This window comes from Monomorium pharaonis, chromosome 9 (genome assembly GCF_013373865.1).
Source record: "Monomorium pharaonis isolate MP-MQ-018 chromosome 9, ASM1337386v2, whole genome shotgun sequence".
In the NCBI taxonomy this organism is placed as follows: Eukaryota; Metazoa; Arthropoda; class Insecta; order Hymenoptera; family Formicidae; genus Monomorium; species Monomorium pharaonis.
In genome coordinates, this window is record NC_050475.1 from 3,401,597 (window position 1) to 3,420,940 (window position 19,344).

At 36.7% G+C, this 19,344-nt stretch overlaps 1 protein-coding gene across 4 annotated transcripts in view; it reads right to left on the bottom strand.

The window, feature by feature from the left end:
• The window catches only part of LOC105835641 (acetylcholine receptor subunit alpha-like), a 156,235-nt gene that overhangs the window by 24,765 nt on the left and 112,126 nt on the right, over nucleotides 1-19,344 (bottom strand). For all 4 annotated transcript variants that reach the window (XM_036291899.1, XM_036291902.1, XM_036291901.1 and 1 more), the window contains 3 exons: nucleotides 12,130-12,245; nucleotides 10,749-10,917; nucleotides 1,390-1,526 (listed from right to left, as the gene is read on the bottom strand). In XM_036291899.1, the coding sequence (XP_036147792.1) occupies nucleotides 1,390-1,526; nucleotides 10,749-10,917; nucleotides 12,130-12,245 (422 nt within the window). The remainder of the gene's footprint in view (nucleotides 1-1,389; nucleotides 1,527-10,748; nucleotides 10,918-12,129; nucleotides 12,246-19,344) is intronic.

A 19,344-nucleotide genomic window follows, 5' to 3' on the forward strand; every position in this document is an offset into this window, starting at 1 on the left:
TGTGGACGTATTGATGTCTATAGTATGGATTTGAAAAAATATTTTAAAATAAACAAATTGTTAATTGACGAAAGTATTTTGTATTTTATTATACGTATGAAAAAATAAAATGTATATAATCTAAAAATGAATATTAATTGTTACATAAGAATTACTTTCGTCTTTTAGTAAAATATATTCAAATCGATATCAATATTAATTTTAATAGACATCAATCACATATTTATATTAAATTTGAAAACACAGCAGAAGAAAATAATCTAAAATAAGCATTTATTTTATTAAGCTAATATAAAATAAAAAAAACAATATTATTTTTTGTTTAAAATTCATACAAAAACGTTTTGATTAATAATAGTATCTTATAATTCTTTAAAAAATTAAATCTTTTAAAATTTTATTTTTGAATTTTAAGTTAGGTTTCTTTGTAAACAATTGCTCTTTTCTTAAGTTATTGTCGGAAAAATGTAATCTTTTATCAAGAATCAATTATTAAGTAAAAATATTTTCTAAAGGACATTATAAATGAGAAATTGGTTAACAAGAAACAAACGATCTATTTTATATAAATTTTTTCTACAAAAAATAGAAAGAAGTATGTAAATATAAATCCCCAAAATTGTTTTACTATCAATTATTATAGATTTATAAATGTACTTAGATACAACATTGATCACACAATGCAACAAAATATATATATATATATATATATAAGTAAAATTTATAAAATTATAAATCCAACCACAATTATCCTGTTTTTAATACCAATTTTATATATCTCGGGTTATATTTTTGTCATATATATATATAATTAAATTTCTCCTCTAATTTTAATTCGGATCTCTAAATTAAAAAATAATTAACTTTATTATAAGAAGTATCCTAGAAGTAGACATCATATTTAACATTTCGCGTGAGAGAGGAGAAATATTACGGAGAGCAGCTGCAAACAATGCTTTTACAGTTGTTACGAGAATAAACGTTTCGAGAACGAACACGAACGAGCGCGATTCCAACCCTCGTCGTCATCATTTTTTCATCTCTCGCTAGTGAACACAAGTGTCATCGTACAGCCTCTTTACGATCCTCCACGGGATTATATTAATTGCTACGGAATTCTTGCTGTCGTAAACACAAGCTGATAAATTGTCGCTGAAGCGTTAATCGATAAAGTTGATAGCGCGCTAACACGACAAGAAAATGCGATAATGTGAGCGAAATGGAACAACGCAGGAAACGTTTCCTACGATTGTACGGAAATTATTGGAAATTGTTTCTGTATCGCATCTAGTTTGTCGCGATCAGAAACGCATTTTTCTTTCCTCGGTTGCGCGAACGTAATTTTCTGCTGTGAGACTCTTCGCTTTTATATTACGTTGGAAAATTTACCTTATCGAGACGAGTATCATAGCGAATATCAGGTACTTTCCGAGCAGCGGCACAACCAGCGATGTCGGCGGGATGATCTCGACGACCAGCAGAAAGAACACGTGAAGACTGATGAGAATCGAGATGGAGAGCGTTACCTGAAATTGCGAGACATTTGTTAGGAAAGTTTCATTATAAAAGGTATAAAGTTAGTTTTATTTAAAAAATTAGTTTTATTTAAAATAGGTAATCGTTTGTTATAGTAAAAGAAAAAAGTTATAAAATATCTTCTTGTAAAATAAAATGTTCAGTCATTTGTATCTTCTGCTGAGCCTCCTTTGTGCGATTATTGTTTAGAATTTTTATATAAATTTGTCTAATTTGTTGTAAATGAAATAAATAAATTTTCACGCAACATGTAACGTTATTTTTCTATCTGATAAATCATCAATACTACATTAAGAAATGAATTATTCTTCGAAATGTTTTATCAAATATTAAAACACAGAGATATATCAAGAAAGAACTCATTTTGCTAGTCCTGTCATGTTACTTTACGACAAAAAAAATATATATAGAGATCAAGGAACAAGGTAGTCTAAAGACACATGTTGCCTTTCCTTAAAAATATGTCCCTTGACAGGCGACAAATTCAAACCTATTCGAAGGGGCCAGGTAAAGGGCCGCGGATAGTTCGAGCGGAAAATTCGTATTTATGATCCGCGTAAAGAATGTACGAAGCAAGAGCCAGAAGGATAAACGGGTCGGCCCCGTGAGGTGAAAGTTGCTCGCTGACAGAATTTATATGTGTCCGTGATCCATTCGTTTTAATAAAACTTGTAAACGAAGAGCATCAGGCACGTACAGTCACGTATAGCCACGTCTAGTAGTTCTACTGTAACGCCAAGTATGAGGAAAATAAAAATAAAGAAGTACAACGGGATAACAAGGGACAAAATAAAGCGAAATGTTTTTATCTACCACTGCAAGACTTAATAATTAATTATCTAATGACAATGAAATCGTAACATATTCAGTTTGTGTACTAAATAAAACCAATTACATTTTACAAGTTAACCAATAGGTTCAATGTTTAAACATGATAACACATATTTATTCGATACACAAAGACCAAATGCATATTTAAAAAAGAATATATATAACATATAAACATGTACATATGTATAATATCATGAACTGTAAAGCTGCACTATTAGATAGTAAGATACAGTGTAACTAAATAAAAAACATAAAAAATTTTTCGTGAAGGATTTATCAGACACGTTGCGGGAGCGAGAGTTAAATAGGTTAACGATTACTTAAAAAAAAAGAAGGAAAAGGTCTTCTTGCATGGAACCATTTTCCCGTCCGGGTTTTATTATACTCTTTTATGTTGGACATTATATAGGTTGAAGTGCAACTTGTATAAAGTTGTAAAGTCAGACATGTACTTTCCAAACTATAATAATTTTTCTGATATTAAACAAATTTTTAAAGAAAGTGTAGCAATAAAAGAGAAATAAAAAATTCTCTATTTAGATAATAAATTGTACGTCACATAAATATTTAGATTTTAATATAAAAAGTAACACACGAAAATTTTAGTTAAGTATATTTACATTTTTGAATGTTTTAAAGTTAATATTAAATATTATTATTAATAGTATACTTTATAAAATATTTTACTTTGTCAGATACATATAGAAATATCCCTGATCTATCAGTTTGCTAACTTTGGTAATATAAACATGGAATTTAAAAGAAATTCAAAAAAAGCTTCAAAGGATTTAAATTCAACTGCGTTTGCTGCAAATCCGAGGATCGACCGTGTTATATTTTTCTCTCTCTCTCCCTCTAAAAAAAATAAAAAGTGAGATTTTTTTACGCGAATTTGCTAAAACTGTGATAACGTAACCTTTTTTAGAAATAAAATTTGATCGAATAAAATCCATATGAGGTTTCAGATAATGAAAAGTGACATACATGTAAAAATGTGCTGACATTTATGTGATCGATCCTGTGATTCCATCTAATATCTGGAAATTCGCATACGTATCACACGTAAAAAATAAAAGTATGTTTTAACAATTTAAATGAAAATGTAAAAGTTATAATTTTGCGCGCGTACTTAGCTGTAGGTTTAATTAAAGTTTTTGTCCCTGTGGTATTGACAATTACGAGAAAAAAGTTTTAGAATAAAATTAATTTTATATCATACATATGTACATACGTTTTTTGATTTTATACCGCAAATTTTCACAAAAAGTCAGAGCTCGTTTGTCTATCAATAATGTCTATTATGAGATCGTTTTGTATAAATTCCCGTGAGATAATTCCCGATATACAATTTCCGGCAAAGAGTATATGCGAGCACATAAACACATTTAGTTGTCCGCCTATATTTCTTTTTTTAATTGGATGTGACAGCCGCGTGGCTTTTCAATAGTATTTTGCGGCATTTCACGACGATTAATTTACCGTACGGTTCGTCGTTACGTAGAACTGTCCATCAAGGGTCAGTGCGCCAATGGTCAGTGTTTATATATCTCTTTCAAAAAAAAAAAAAAAAAATTTAAAAGCTGATATGGTTTCTTTAGCTTTCGCAATTTTCAATTCGTTATCGTTACTTTCAGCAATATAAATTGACATTTATATAATTTTTATGGCGTATCAAAATTTAAAATAAATATATAACATCTATTTTATCATCTGTATTATGAATTATGAATACTATATACTATATACGAGTATTATAATTTATTCAATTATTATTATTTCTAATATTTGCCAATTTTTATGTAAGAATTAAATAAAGAAATCTGGTTATTTATTTTTTTTAAATAAGCATTTCCGTTAATTCTTGATTTATAATTACAATAATTATAATGATTATTACAATACATCACAACGTATAATTTTTAACAGTTGTATATACAGTGTAATCAACGTATATACAGCTGTTGAAAAATATTTTGTTCTAATCATTAATTATGTAAAATAATAATTGCTATGATAATTGAATGTAAAACGGGCTCTTTCTCTTCTCAATGCATTTTCGTTGGTTACATCAAAACTTTGCCCCATTGATACAGTAATAAAAACCAGTTTATATTTTCCAGCAAATGTATAATATAATACGCGATCATCGACAGCGGATTCTTATCGGATACTGCGAGTCGGCGGCTCTTATTGCGAATTGAACGCAATGCGAGCAAGCGACGGGAATGAAAGCGCGCGCTTCATTTTTACTGCGGTTTCATCGTTGCAATGGCATTTCATAGCGATTAATTTAAAGGATCGACCACCGAAGCGCGATAGCGTCTGTCAGCCTGCTGCCCTGTCGTTCGCCCTGGCGGCTTTCATCGATGCATTCAGATCGATAGTGCACTCGATTACTTTCCATCCGACCGCGCCTTTAATTATTGTCGCTCACTCCTCCCCTGGCAATCGCACGTATCTTGCTGTTGTTTCTACCAAATGTTTATACAAGCATTTCCCAATCAATTTTGCATGATCCAATAATTAATGCATATTGCGAGAATGTGAGTAATTTCAGCTCTGCCTCCTGAATTTTCTGTTTTATAAAATATCATATCCGATTTATTGATCGTGAATTTTAAAAGACTTTCTATCTAATATTTTTATCTTTTCATCTTATTATTATTCGTGAATGAATTATCTGCCTTGGAATATTATTATTCTAAACAAATTCATATACAGCTAAAATTAGAAATTAATTATAGAATTAGAGCGCCTAAAAGAATGTTTAATAATTCTGGCATGGTGGTCTGATGAGGATATAATTTGAATGTTCTGTGAGCTTGCTATTTTAAGCCGTGTATGATCAACAGAGAGATGTGAACTAATACTGCCTTGTAGCTCGTGTCTTGTCACAGCACGGTCTGCTCGCTACGGTATATCCGCAGTTAAGCAAGATCCACGTATGTACGTTGACGCACGGTTAATACGATACGTCGTGTTCGATCAACTCGGTCTTGTATGATATGCGCGTGTAATGCCGGAAGTGTAAGAACCCGATATCTGCGTACTGTCGAGGATTAGGGATATACGTTTCAAAAAATAATACCATTTATTTTGATAAAATGCAATTTAAAGTAAATGTAATTATTCGGAAATTATCCCGATTGATATATTAAGATGTTATTATTATTTATTGTCTACGAAAAAATTCATGTTTGATAATTTAAAAATAAGGTCTTTCCTGAATATTTAAGTGACTTCACTATCTAAGGTAATTCGCCGTGATGGGGATTTCCATTTCATAAGCCGATATTGGTAAAAGCAGAAGTAAAAAAGAATTTAAACATTTAGTTTAAAGAAAAAGTGCAGCTTCTCTCGCGCGATTCTAAATAGAAATTCGCCAGCTTACTTTCGGCTGATTACTTTTGGCTTACTTGTTCTCGAGCGGTTGTTTGCGTAATTAACGTAGATGGAATGTCGGCTCGTAGCGAAATTGGCTCGCCCATGAGCGCAAACCATCGAATCACGTTGAACGCATGTGAGGGCACGACGAAATGTTATAAGGCAAATATGATTATATTGTTCGCGGGACTGCTTCATTCTCTCTCTCTCTCTCTCTCTCTCTCTCTCTCTCGTCCCCTCTATGTCATAATAATATCTCGCGTATCCGTCATCCATTTTCCCCATCCGCTTCGCATCAGTCAAATGATAATAACCTTCGAGCAACATCTTCATGTGGCACGTCAGGTTGCACGTATCGATCGCGTAGGGAAATCGTCCATAAATTTTTTGATAATCTATCTCCCAAAGTTACGTCGCGACATAATTGAACCTTTGTATCAAACAGCTGTGCCTTTGTATAAAACGAACGAAAATTAATAAAACGTATGGAAAGATAGTTTTTTGTGTGCAATTCAAATCTCCAATAAAAAGTACTACATGCTATATTTAAAAAATTCAGTTCATACGGTCTGTACAATCTATTTTCGGTTAAAAAAAAATTGAAAGTATAATTATTCGATAGAATGTGCTAATTTTCTTATATATTAAAATTTTTGGAATTTTTTATAAAAACAGGTTTCCTTTATTTTAAAAGAAATGTACGGATTTCAGGCATCATGTGCATATAACTATAACTAAAATTATAACTAAAGATACGCACACCTACATTGTTTCTTTTTTTATTAATATTCTCTTTTATAACCCAATTTATTTTGCGCAGGAACGAAGTTTCTTTTTTTTGTGGCTTTATGAGAGAAAGCTGCCTAGTATAAACCCAATTTTTAATTAAGTATTTTTATAAATACTAGGTGTTCAAACAAGTAAATCTAAAAACGGTAAAAACTACTGAAATAAAACGGTGCGAGGTACAGTCATGGGGCATGTCATAAAAGATGAAGCGGGGAATGCATGCGGTATGCAATTTCGGTAGACGCAATGTGGCTGCGGGTCAATCACCGAACCGCGATATTGCTTATCGATTCCCTCTGCTTGATTGACATGCCTAGAAGCTGCAACAGACGCTCGTGGCTTTATTTTTTCGAAAATCTGCAGCCGAGTTCATCTTTTTCCTTTTTCCCTATCACTTTCCATCTTCCATCCTACATAAATATAAAAAAAAAAATCTTTTTGTTTTTTTTTTGCAGCGCACAGCCTGTTTCGGAGTATTTGTCGTTACTCTTTATTATTTATGGCGTTCTAACAATTCTCACAATATGAACTTCGCAAAATAATACATCGGTGTTAAAAAGACGCGCCAGTTGGGCACATCACAAATTTCACCGCAACGAGAACAAACTATTATTAAAAACAACATGTCGTTCGCAAACTCGCAAGAAAACTCCAGGTGTAAAGCCGGTTTACAACGAGTTTATGTAGGCCGCGGAACTTCTCAAGTGTACATAATCACTGTAATATAAGATTTTCGTATAATGACATCCTCCGTGATATGTTCCGTACGCATGAAAACTTTAAAAACGGTTATAATTTCAAAAACAATTTTCATAGTCGTATCATACACAGATTGGAATCAACTTACTATATTTACGATGTAATTATCATAATTTGTTTTATTATTCCATTGCATAAGTACCTGAATTATATATTATTGAATTAAGTTCCTAAATGTTGAAAAGATTGGCTTCTAATAAACGCGCATAATATTCAAGTTATTAATACGCGCGAATTGTGCCTCATCTAATATTAAGCAAGGGAAAGAGAGATTTGTTATTTATATCCTTAAGGCTTTCTTCGGCAATTACGTGCTTCAGCTTTCAATACGATTGACAGCAGTAACATTGCCGCGATATACGAACGAGCGTTGCAGTTTTTAGGTCGGTTCTTTTAGGTGTCCAGTACATCTCGAAGACACGTGGCGCGCGACTCTCGTATAACTTTCTAGCATTTTTCCGACGGGAGATCCGTATCCCGGAAAAATGGGAATGTTGATAGCAGGTGTCGACTCTCGAAAAACGAGAGACGCTCTCGCGAAAAAGTCGTTCGCAAATTCTTCGCGCCACTCTCCCGCTGGTAGCTCGCATTCGTGTCACGTCTCGCAACCACGAAGATCCTGCGAGAAATTGTACGTCTGACAGTGTGGAAACAAGCGGTACCGCGCTGTTACAATTTGTGTTACAATTTACAGCGTGTCTCCTTAAATTATGCGAATTAAATCTCACCGCCTCAGCGCAAAAGATTTGACTAAATGATAGAAAGTCTCGCGAGTTACGTATGTAACATTACACGAACAGACGTATCCCGTAATGTTTCGCATTACCGTGGACACAGTATGTGAAACGTGTCTCGTGCTTATACTTTTACTTGAAAATGGCGGTAGCAGATGCATAATGGATTGCCGTTTCCTTCTCGCGTTGCCTGCCTCTCGGAAGCAAAATCAATAAACGGTTAAAGATAGAATGAATGATTGACTCTGTGCTTTCTCGCGTCCCTGTCAAATCACATCACCCGCGATATTTCAGACACAGAAGCGCCATACATCTGAACGCGGATATACGGAATATATATTTGTATAATTTTCCATTTTCCCAGCGAAACGGTTAAAACAATTTATTGGACAAGTAAAAATTAAACATAGAGAAAAGCCATGCAATTTACAACGTGACAGGTATTATAAATGTGAAAATCCTTTTGATATTTCATCGGTAATTAATTAAAATAATTATTAATAATCAAATAATTAATTGCCATTTGAAAATTAATTTGTGCGAAACAAAAGTTTGCCAGAGTATAGGAAATTGCTTGACAAATTGATATTTTTTCTCGGTCAATGGAGACCCGACATTGAAGGGATTAATGAGAGGGAGGCAAACGTGTTGCGTCATGTAAAAAAACATTCCTATTAACCTCGCTACTTCACGGGACACAATCGACTGCCGGCAGTTTCTTCTTAATGACGGATGCTAATTGCACGGGCGATCGATAGTTCTTCAACTGTGCGCAAGTACGATTAATAGCCGTGCTTTTTCAACGTGAGGAGGAGGGGTGACGAAGGGGTGAAAGAGCAAGCAAGGAAACGACTCGAGCCGTGAGCTCGCGCGGCCGGTCCAGCGGAAGAAACAAAGAAACCGAGGGGCGGGGGAGGGATTGAGAGAAAAAAAACATTTTACAATGCCAGCTCACCGAGTAACGAGTAACCTTTGTGGCATGTCGCGACGTGCCGGGGACGTTAACGGGGAAAGAGCGCATGGGGAAAGCACGGCGGAGCTTTTATGCCACGCTACGTCGATAACTTTGCGCGAAGAAGGGCGCTTCGGGAAGAACGTCAGCTGTAAACGTCGATCTAGCGGGATGGAAGGGGGTGAGCCTTTCCTCAAAATATTCCTCCCCACAGGGGGAGAAAATTGCGTAGGATCACGCACGCATGCCGAGCAGATACTTAAAGTACATCTGAAAATATTTCCGAATATAGAATGTCTATACTATCTCGATAAATATTCAGGGATAGAGAATAATTAATCTGATTTGTTAAGCATTTGACAGAACGCGCCGCTGAGAATTATCGAAAACGTTAGAGACATTTGAAAATAGCGGTTCAATTAAACATGACGTTCGCGGAGATATTCCAAAGTGTCCTCGGCTGTGTGCGAGTGATCCTTTCGATGCTACACGTTACATATTGACAGCGTGAAAGAGGAGCTATTCTCGGGTGAGCGAAAACGGTGCGAGTCGGAATAGTAGTAAGTCGACGGGGATGGAAGCCGGAGGGGGTGGGGGGGTGGAAATGAAAAATCGCCGGCGCCGTCGAGCCAAAAGTAACCACCTACTAGCTCTTACCTACAGATAAGAGTAAATAACGAGGCCGACAGACACGCGGAAGAGAACTAATTCGCCGCATATTTCACGCACGTCCGCCCCGCGGCTACGTTTCCGAGAATAAAAGGATTAATACTCTGTGTCGCTCACTCGCTTATATATTCTTTCTTTTTCCATAACGATATGCTTATTCGCTGTATTATGTATTTCTGAAAATATTATTACAAGACAAGAGTCTATACGGAAGCTTATTACCATAAAAACATTTGCGTAAAATCTTTGCGGGTCTCGAATGTTTTCATATTCGAGATTAAATTAAAATTTGCAAAAGCTAACGTAAATAGAAAGAAAAATCTTGTGTGGTTTTGATTTTATAAAAAAAAACTTTTAATAGATAATTAAAAGAAGTTATGAAATAAGAAAGAAAAGTGAAGAGAGATCTTTCTCATTTCTTATCATTAATTTAATAGTGTGTATCATATAAAAAAATATTAATTTTATAGCTTGTTTAAAAAAAGTGATTATTCAATTTATTTTTTTCTAATAAGTAACAATTATCTCTATACAAAGAATATTTTTATAAATATTTTAAAATATACTCACAAATTTTAGAAAGAAAATCTATTATAAGTACGCAAAAAAAGAAAAATTGTCTAATTCAAGTAATATGTATTAACAAAATAAAATTAATGATTCAACTTAATATCTCCGATTGAAGAATTAAATTAGGATTAAATTAAGAAAACTAGGATTCAGAATTTACTTTAAATTGATCGCTTTTGCGATAGATTTACAAGAGAGAGAATATTTGCGAAATATATGTAAACTTATAAAATCTTTGAAACAAGTAATATTTCAAGTAATTTACAAGTACGTAATTTTTCTAGATATATGTATGTAACAGTTTATTTTAAATAACTATTACTTGTGTTTCAAGTAAATGGATAAGAGTGTATTTTAAGATTATTAAGAAAATATTTTTTGTAAAAATAATTGTTAATTAAAAGAAGAAAATTAAAAATTAAATAATCGCTCTTTTTAGCACGAGAATGATATTTTGCGTAAGTACCTATAAAAATGCTGAAACGAATACGGAATATTTACCGACAAGAAATGGACTGGCTTACCTTTTCTCCGCTGTCGCTAGGCAGGTAAAATGTGAGAACCGTGAGAAACGATATCCCCATGCAGGGGATAATAATGTTCACTGTGTAGAAGAGAGTTTTCCTCCTCATCGTGATGTTGAACGTAATGTCCAAGTAGGGCTCGTCGCAGCAAGTGTAAAACTTCTCGTTCCTGCAAGAAGAAAAGGCGCAAGAGACATTGCGGTTAATCGCCAGATCGATGAACGAGGTAGCGGTAGGATTACAGCGATGAAGTAAAAAGGAAGCAAAAAAAAACCGTCGAAAGAACGTAAAAATTCCGCTATTCAGGGCGGCGTTTGTACCCGACAATAAGCACGTTTTAAGTAAGTAGGGTCGGCGGTGAGCGAGACTTATGAGGAAAGTTTCGTAGGGTCGTATAACTCCGTCGAAGATCTCTCTAAGTCGGTAACTCGGTTCAGAGACTACGTCCCTTACGCCCTCCCCCCCCCCCACCGGTCTATCAGGCCCCCTCGTCTATTCAGGCCGATGGTCTCAATTCGGAGCCAGAAATGTCTCGTGTCGCGAATAAATTTAAATTACATTTATTTTTCGAGCATTAAAATTTTTCACAAAATTAGGGCAGATCGGAAATATTATATGTAGAAAAACAGCGAATCGAATGATTAAAAAAAAATTGACCTAAGCTCTGTCATTTTTACATTCACCCTCAAGGGTCATTGTTGTGGTTGATTTCATATCGATTTGTTAGGCCAGAATTCCTCGCAAAAGGATAACAGTCTGCACTGACAAATAGGAACGTTTACAATCGAATAAGGCACTTTTTCACTATTCAGATAATGTGGAAGACAATACCGATGCCGAATGTGTTCGAATGTTAATCGAACATCTCTAGTGGCAAGTCACTTCAAATGTCCGTGAAAACATCGATTTTACTACTACGGCAGACTCCCGTTTGCATCGTGGCCGAATATCGGGAATCGAATCGTGCCCGGAAGCAACCGTTCGCTTATGCCAGGTGAACATATTGAATGTAAAGAAGCTTTCGTAAGAAAAGAGAAAGGCGCCTCTCTCCTAGACGCGCTTTGAGATTCTGATACTTCTCCCGTGCTCTGAGAATCTCGAGAATTAGATTGAGATTTTATCCAGAGAAAGTACATGAAACTTTTATGAAAAAGATCTCATATCGAATTTTAATACGACTATAAATCATAATAGCGGAAACGTGTTTTGACTTGTAAGATTTAAATCGTCGCGCTGAGATTTTTACGAAACATCGCGTATAAACGGGTCCGATAAAATTCCGGTCACTTTTTATAACAACATAAAATTTATGTTACTAAATATAAACGGAAATACATCGTATATTGTGTACTCTTGAATAAAATAACGGATATACACTTACCGAACTGCAGGCACTTCTAAAATATCCCATTCTACCGACATGTAGAATTCGGACAGGTCAACTCCCACGTCCACGACGTTGCTCCCCGATTTTTCGTCCATGTGTCTTAGATCGACCTACGTGACAGAAAAAAAGGGGCTGGCATTAAGCTCGCGCGCGTAGAAAGCTCGCCGTCGAATTCCATGCCCATGTAATTCATTTCTGACGTACGAGCGTGCAGTCGGAGGAGCTAAGTGAAGCTTTTGCAACATGAAAATATATAAATTATATATAAACAAGACAAAAAGAGATTCTTTTACTGGTTTTTCCTCAAATTTTAAAAGGAGATCGACTGAGCGTATCGCTCTTTGTGTGGCGTTGGTCTGTCGCGACTGCACGCTCGTGATTAACTGCTTAATTACGAACAATAATAATTCTGAAATAAACTTTCAGTGCATGTCTTGAGATGCACTTGGTGTTCGCAGAAGCGCAGAGGGAGCTAATTGTCAAGGAATCAAAAAACGGAGCGTCGACTGTGGTGGTCCGCAACAACAGGACACTCTAGAGCAGCAACTAGATCAGCGGAATATATATCGCCTTTATATACATATCGATATCTATGTGTGCACCACATTGCAGAGTAAAAGGAACACGCAGTCAAAGAAAGAAATCAGACTAGCGCACTCGATTCGGTTTCGTAAGTTCAGGGCTATAACAGCAGCTATGCACCTAACGCTAACGAGGTGTTTCATTCAGCCGCGATTTTTTTCGTTTTTCCAAGATCGTTGGCAACGACTTTTGTAATTTGTAAATCGCCGTAAGAAGCTTTGTAACAGCCCGAAAAGTGGATCGATAGAATTCCTCCGTCCAGAAGAGAAATTAACTTTCGTGAATCTGAAGCTATTCTTCCACATTAACAATAAGTTACGATTGCTTTTACCGGAAACGTTATTGTGAGCTCGTGATTGTATCTAATAAACTGTTTCTTCCTACAACGCGTGTTTCGTACTTTTACGTCTGAGAGTTAGAGGTAACATCCGTTATTTCAATTCTTTGCGAAAGAATTTTATTTTGTAAAATGAAATTCCTCTCCAGAAAGAAAGATGTACTCGTTGCAATTTGTACAATTAAAGTTTTTGTAAACGTACACTGTAAAGCTTCGCCGTGTATTATTATTACGATAACAACCGTTGTCGGAGCAACTTCCCCGGTGTAGAAGTAGTTTGCCTCATCGGGAATAATTTCGCCGTTAAGTTTCTAACATTGTCTTCTGCGAAGCCATTCGAGCGACATGCAGCAAGATTAAAGCCAGCGGCGGCTTTAATGTTACGTAAGTGTCTAACCATTGGCCTAGGCGATCGCTCGCTGCAGTGGTATTACTGTGAAATACCTCGGGCGGACGCATCTCCGGTGATTCGAGTAACGGTACATTTGCGGACGATACTTTGTCACTGCTGCGGGATGAGATTAAAGCCCGGCAAACAATTTCGATACAACGCCGGTTTCGGCGATCGCGGTTCCGAAGAATGCAATCATCCCGAATTGCCACGAAATCTGACGAGCCATTCGGCTTTTACGATAGCAAAGAAAGAGAAAGAGAGAGAGAGAGAGAGAGAGAGAGAGAGGGGGGAGGGACTGACTGTACTATTATAAATCACGTGCGTCTGTTTTGCTGAGGGCGCAATTTTGTTACAATTTTTTTTCAGGAAACCATTTGTCTTTAAAAATAAAGTTTCAAGCGTATTTAATGAAAGCAGTAGGAAAGAAAACCACTCAAACTCATATCTTTCCCTTCCCGTCTCCCTTATCGATTTATGAAATTGTGAAACGCTAAACCGGTACAAAAACTCGAGTAATACGATTCGCTACGACCCACTTTTCCAACTTAAATCTAATAATTGTCTATTCCGACGGAAGAAGTTTGAATCTCGAAATTAAATTCAATCGTTGTGATATTACCGAGAGCTAAATACCGTGCAAGTTTTCGAAAATTGCTAAGGCGTCTAAAAAACGATTTCATTCCTCGTTACGTAGGCAACGTCCAATAAGACTTTGTGCCGAATTATGCAGATGTATTTCTTGAAACTGTGCTAAAGGGTGAGAGAACTCGAGAAGCGTTCGCGCACTTTACACCTGCTGTGGAATAACATTTCAATTAGGTTCACGCGAAATCGAGGTGCTGCGGACGGAATTAATTAAAGACGTCGTGCATGGGGTAACCGCACCATCTGATCCTGGGGAACTTCGCTAAAGATCCTTTGAAGTGTAGACAAGACTGCCACATTAATCTCGCCGGGTAGCCGGACGGAAGCGGAATTTCAAGAATATGCGTTATCAGTCGAAGCACGTCGCGCAATCCTTTTTCTCTAAAAATTGCGTTATCTTGCACGTCTCGTAATCGTTACGTGTGATTCACCCGTTTCGCATTTATCTCGCCAATTTACTCTTCCGCTCCACGGGGGGGAAAATTTATAGCACCTTCTCTCTCCCTCCCTCTTTCTCTCCCGCGATATCACTTTATTACAATTAAGTTATTATCCATTTGTCATTTATATTCCTATACATTTTTCATTTGGTGTCCGGCCCGTATTTTTCTCCCGTCTCTCTTTGATATTTCGAAGAAAAATTTCGTTATACCACAACGGCATGTGTATTATCTTTCTACGTATTTTTCTACATTCGGACTTTTCGAAAAATAAATAAAGGGTCCCGCGTGGCACTTTTCCAAACTACGTTCACGTACGTTTTTCAGACTAACTGACGTACAAAGCGAGGCTGGAAGCCTCGATAGGAGTATGACGACTTGTGGACGTCCCCCTCCCCCCTCCCTCCCCCGCGAGTTGGGAAGAAGAACGAACAGAGATGTAAGTTGTAAAGGACGCGAGGGAAACGCGCGTACTTTTTAAGTTGTGATAAATGTCGCCGGAAGATCTTTCGGGGCTGCAAACTCCGAAGGGAATCGACTGATACAAATGTGGCTGGGGCGATGTAACATCGCAGTCAAAGCGAGAAGCAGTCGATGCTTCTCGAATTCCTTTTGACCGAAAGTGTATCGAGTTTTCCCCGATAGTGATCCGCCGGCAATGCACTTCGCGGTTGATGTAAAAAAAGAAAGAAAAAAAAAAGAGGGGGACAGAATCGAAAGGCGCTTCCATATAATCTTTGTCGTAAATGCCGCAAGATTGCAGGCGCGGACGTTGGGGATGCACGCAGAAATAATGGCGCGCCTTTTATTGACTTTAGCGGGGGGAGGGGGGGGGGAGAAGGATTTCGCCGCTGAGACAGCTGGCTCTGGCGATTGCTCCGATACGTCGGAGATTGCTTCAACGAGATAGCAGTTTCGCGCGCGTTCCATTTATTGCATCGTCGCCCATTGCTCCCGACGCTATATACGTCGTCGCGTATAATAATCGATCGTGAAAACAATTTTAACCTCACCTACATTTCGCGCAGGAGCAGGGAAAGCAAAATACCGTTTTGTTTTCGAACGAAAATTTTTGCGGGCTTCGAGGGGGGGGGGAAACCCTCCCCCCCCGCGATATACAATATATTCAATATTGAATTCATCGCCCCGCGAAAATCGACCTCCCCCGCGCGCGCGCGCGAACCACGGGAGAAACGGGAGCTTTGCTGATCGAAAGATTAGTGTTGATCTTTTGATGCGATAGAGGCGAGCCTGTGATGTGATGGAGGGCGGGCTGAAAGGGGTGATTCGATGAGGCAGTTTAGATAGCCGGGCTTACGGGTGTCTAGACAGGAGGCGAGGGAGGACATGCGAGAAACGGGATGACGGCGAATAAGGGCGGTACGGAGGGGAGGGGGGGGGGGGGTTGCTGTATTCGCAATGAGGAGTTCTCGCGCATCGTGGACGGCTAAATTGCACTTTGTGGCCGTGCCGAGCGAGGTGCACGGTCACTTAACATTCTAAAATACTGCTCCGCCGCGTTTTTCCTCGCGTGCGTTCCGCCCGATACGCGCCGCGGTGCACTTTAATTGTCGCCACCGCTTTCACGATTAAGACGATAAAACCGGGCTGTTCTCGGTGACGAAAGGAAATTCGTCGTTCGCAACGTAATTCGCCTCCCTCCTTTTCATCGAGAGGTCCCATCGAGATCAATAAAATCTTACAGAAGCCTCTTACGGAAAAGTAACAGCCACCGTCTTCCCACGTTTTCACATTTCTGCCTGTTCTTTCTTCATTTTTTTTTTTTTCCAATCGACGTAGACGTGAACGTTAACAAATATTTAGACGCCAGCGCAAACCGGCGTTCCTAAAATATTTCTTTAGCAAAAAGAAATTCTACAGACAGAGGTAATGACGTTGCGAGAGGCTGTAGCTGCTCTTGCTCAAGTTCTCGTACTTTGTTCGTCTTATTTCCCTTACCTAAACCGTGTCGCCACTTAAACGAAAGGAATGCGGAGCCAAGTAATTCCGATGCGTTCACGTCGGGTCGACTAATTGCGTTTCTTCGGCCGCTTTTTGTCAGCGCACTTGACGTCGACGAAGGAGCTACGACGGGCGAACGAATCGATTTCGTGGGACAGTGATTTTTTTGTCATTAGCTATCGCACGGCGTTTGTAGAACGGCGTATGATGAATTGCGGTCGACGGATGATGGATGCGGGGCGATTGTCGTTCTTTTTTTACAATCCCGCTTTGTCCCCGTCTCTCCTTCTTGCCCGCCTCACCGAAGGACTCGGACAACGGGGATCTTTAATTATCTCCGAAAGTTGGCCGCATGATGAGTAATTGAAAGAAAGAATCACGGAAGGAACGGACCCGCCCGCTGTAGCGTAAGATGAATAGTCGCGAGATTCGCGTGGTTCGCAAAGTGAAACTCGAGATTTGTGAAACTCTCATTTCACGAGGGAAACGCCGTTCCAGAAACGAACGAATGTACTTCATTCTAAACAGAGTTAATCTCGTGTTTTATCCTTTGTCTACAATCTTGAAGATTACGTCAATTTTAGGAATGAACTTGGGGCAGACCCTTCAAGCATTGAACGTACGAACGAAGCGGATCTAATTTCTTGAGACAATTGCATGCAAAATCGAAATACTTGGTTAATTATTTATTTTATTTACATTCACTTTGTAATTTATTTTATAAATTTTTGTTTATAATTTATTTTATTTTGGAATTTATTTTATTAAAATACTCGCGTTTCTTTACAATTTACTGTAAAAGTTACAACGTAATACGATGAATTTCACAAAACTTGTCGTTAACGTCAAGCATAATGTGTTCTATTCTTCAACATTCAATTCTCTCGCAAAAAGTTGCCGGTGCTACGTGTTCGCTGGCAAAAGACGCAGCATACGCGAGAGTTGACGACATTTCTGAAAAATCTAACAGCTGCGCGCAACTTTTGCGACATTCGTACGGGGGTCTCTTGAGTGGACGACGCACAGGCCGTGCAAAGTGGTTTGCATGATATTAGCCGGCGCATAAATTCCACGTGTTTGCAACTGAATGAAATCATAGTTTGCATAATACCATCCGGCAAACGCTGCCGTTTCTGCAAGCGTGAACTCAAGCTTTCATAACTGCGTTTTGTGTTTTCGTTTGGCTGCACAGGCGACCCAAAATACGAACCTTTCTAGTTTCTGATTTAATCTGCGGGCACAAAGCGCAGAAAATAGATAGACTATTTTCAGAAATGAGTAAAATGATATCAGAGTCTAATTTTTCCAGAATTTGTTTATGCAACTTCTTTTTTTTACATAGCTTCTTATTTTTTCTATTTCTGCAAATAAAAATGTAGTAGTTTAACCGAATTGGATCAATTCCTTGTTAAATACAAAATAACAGTGGAATCGTTCAGACACAAATACAAATTTTTTCGTGGTTGCAAACGCGATTCATCTATCTTGTCGCGATCGTTATCGTAGTGAACGAGAAAAAGATTTATTTATTGAGTAACGAGAAAAAAAATCGTTATTGGATATCGAGCAAGGTTCGTCAACATTAAGCTATGAAGTTTTGACAAACTTGATCGAATTTCATGAGGAGGCAGTTTTTTATTTCATGTTTGAAATAAAGTTGATGTGACAATAGTTAAACCCTTGGGAACTATATTGATTTTTATATAAAAAAAAAAATCAATTCTGTTTATCACAAAATTAATGCTATTAATAATTTAAATTAACTCATTTATTAATCATACAGCCGATAAAAAAAATAATAAATTTTTATTATAATAAACATTAAAATCACATTAATTCGTATTCATATTTAAAAAGTAATTAATACTGTATCGATAATCATATTTTTTTAACGGTAAAAGAAAGATGATATTGAACGAAAAGTGATAAGAAAAATTACGCTACGTCTTGGAATAAGCCGTCGAGGATTAGTTTTTAAAAAAACTTCGCCGTACTCCTGACGTTAGCAGAGAACTAAAATGGAAGAACTTAATGAGAATGAGAAAAAGACACACTGCGGGGAAACGATATGTCTACAAATGGTACAATGATGTTGCGTGTTCAATCTGCTTTTTCTCTGCACGATGCAGTTGCATTTAAAGAATTAAATATATTTTCAAAATAATAAAAAATTAATTTAAAAAATTACAAATTGTTCGATATTGCATTTGAAAATAATGAAGAAAAATTTTAGTTGCGATTTTCTATCAGGATCAAATTATTTTTTAATAAATAAAATGTGCTGTAATAAAAATGTAATTAAAAAATAATGATAATAAATTACATTTTTGAATATAAATATTTCAAGTATTCACGATAATTTATAAAAAGTTTCAAATTTCATGCAGAGATTAGTTATTCTTAATGCTTATAAAAAAATTAATTTTTACTGTTATTTTTTAAAATAATTTAATTTCTAACAACAAATAAAGTAAATAAATTATAAAAATGTGTTATCAAATAAAAATATACTGTTATTCATACAACTCTCATATGCATACAGTTTATTTAAAGTATAAGTATTAACATAATTTCAATTTCAATTTCAATTTACTTTGCAGAGACTATACGTATAATGTATCCTTAAATTTTGCATCAGTTGGGAATTGCTGAATCAAGGATAGTAATGCAAATAGAGAAAAAATTCACGAGAAAGAATAAAAGTGAAAGCTGCACAGCCATTTCTAAGATTTCCAAAATTTCTTATAAAATAAATTGTAATTACAAATGTCTTGTAAAGTAGATTGTAGCTTGAAAATTCGAATTGCATCAGAAGATTAGATAAACCTGGTTCAGCGACTTGTCTCCTT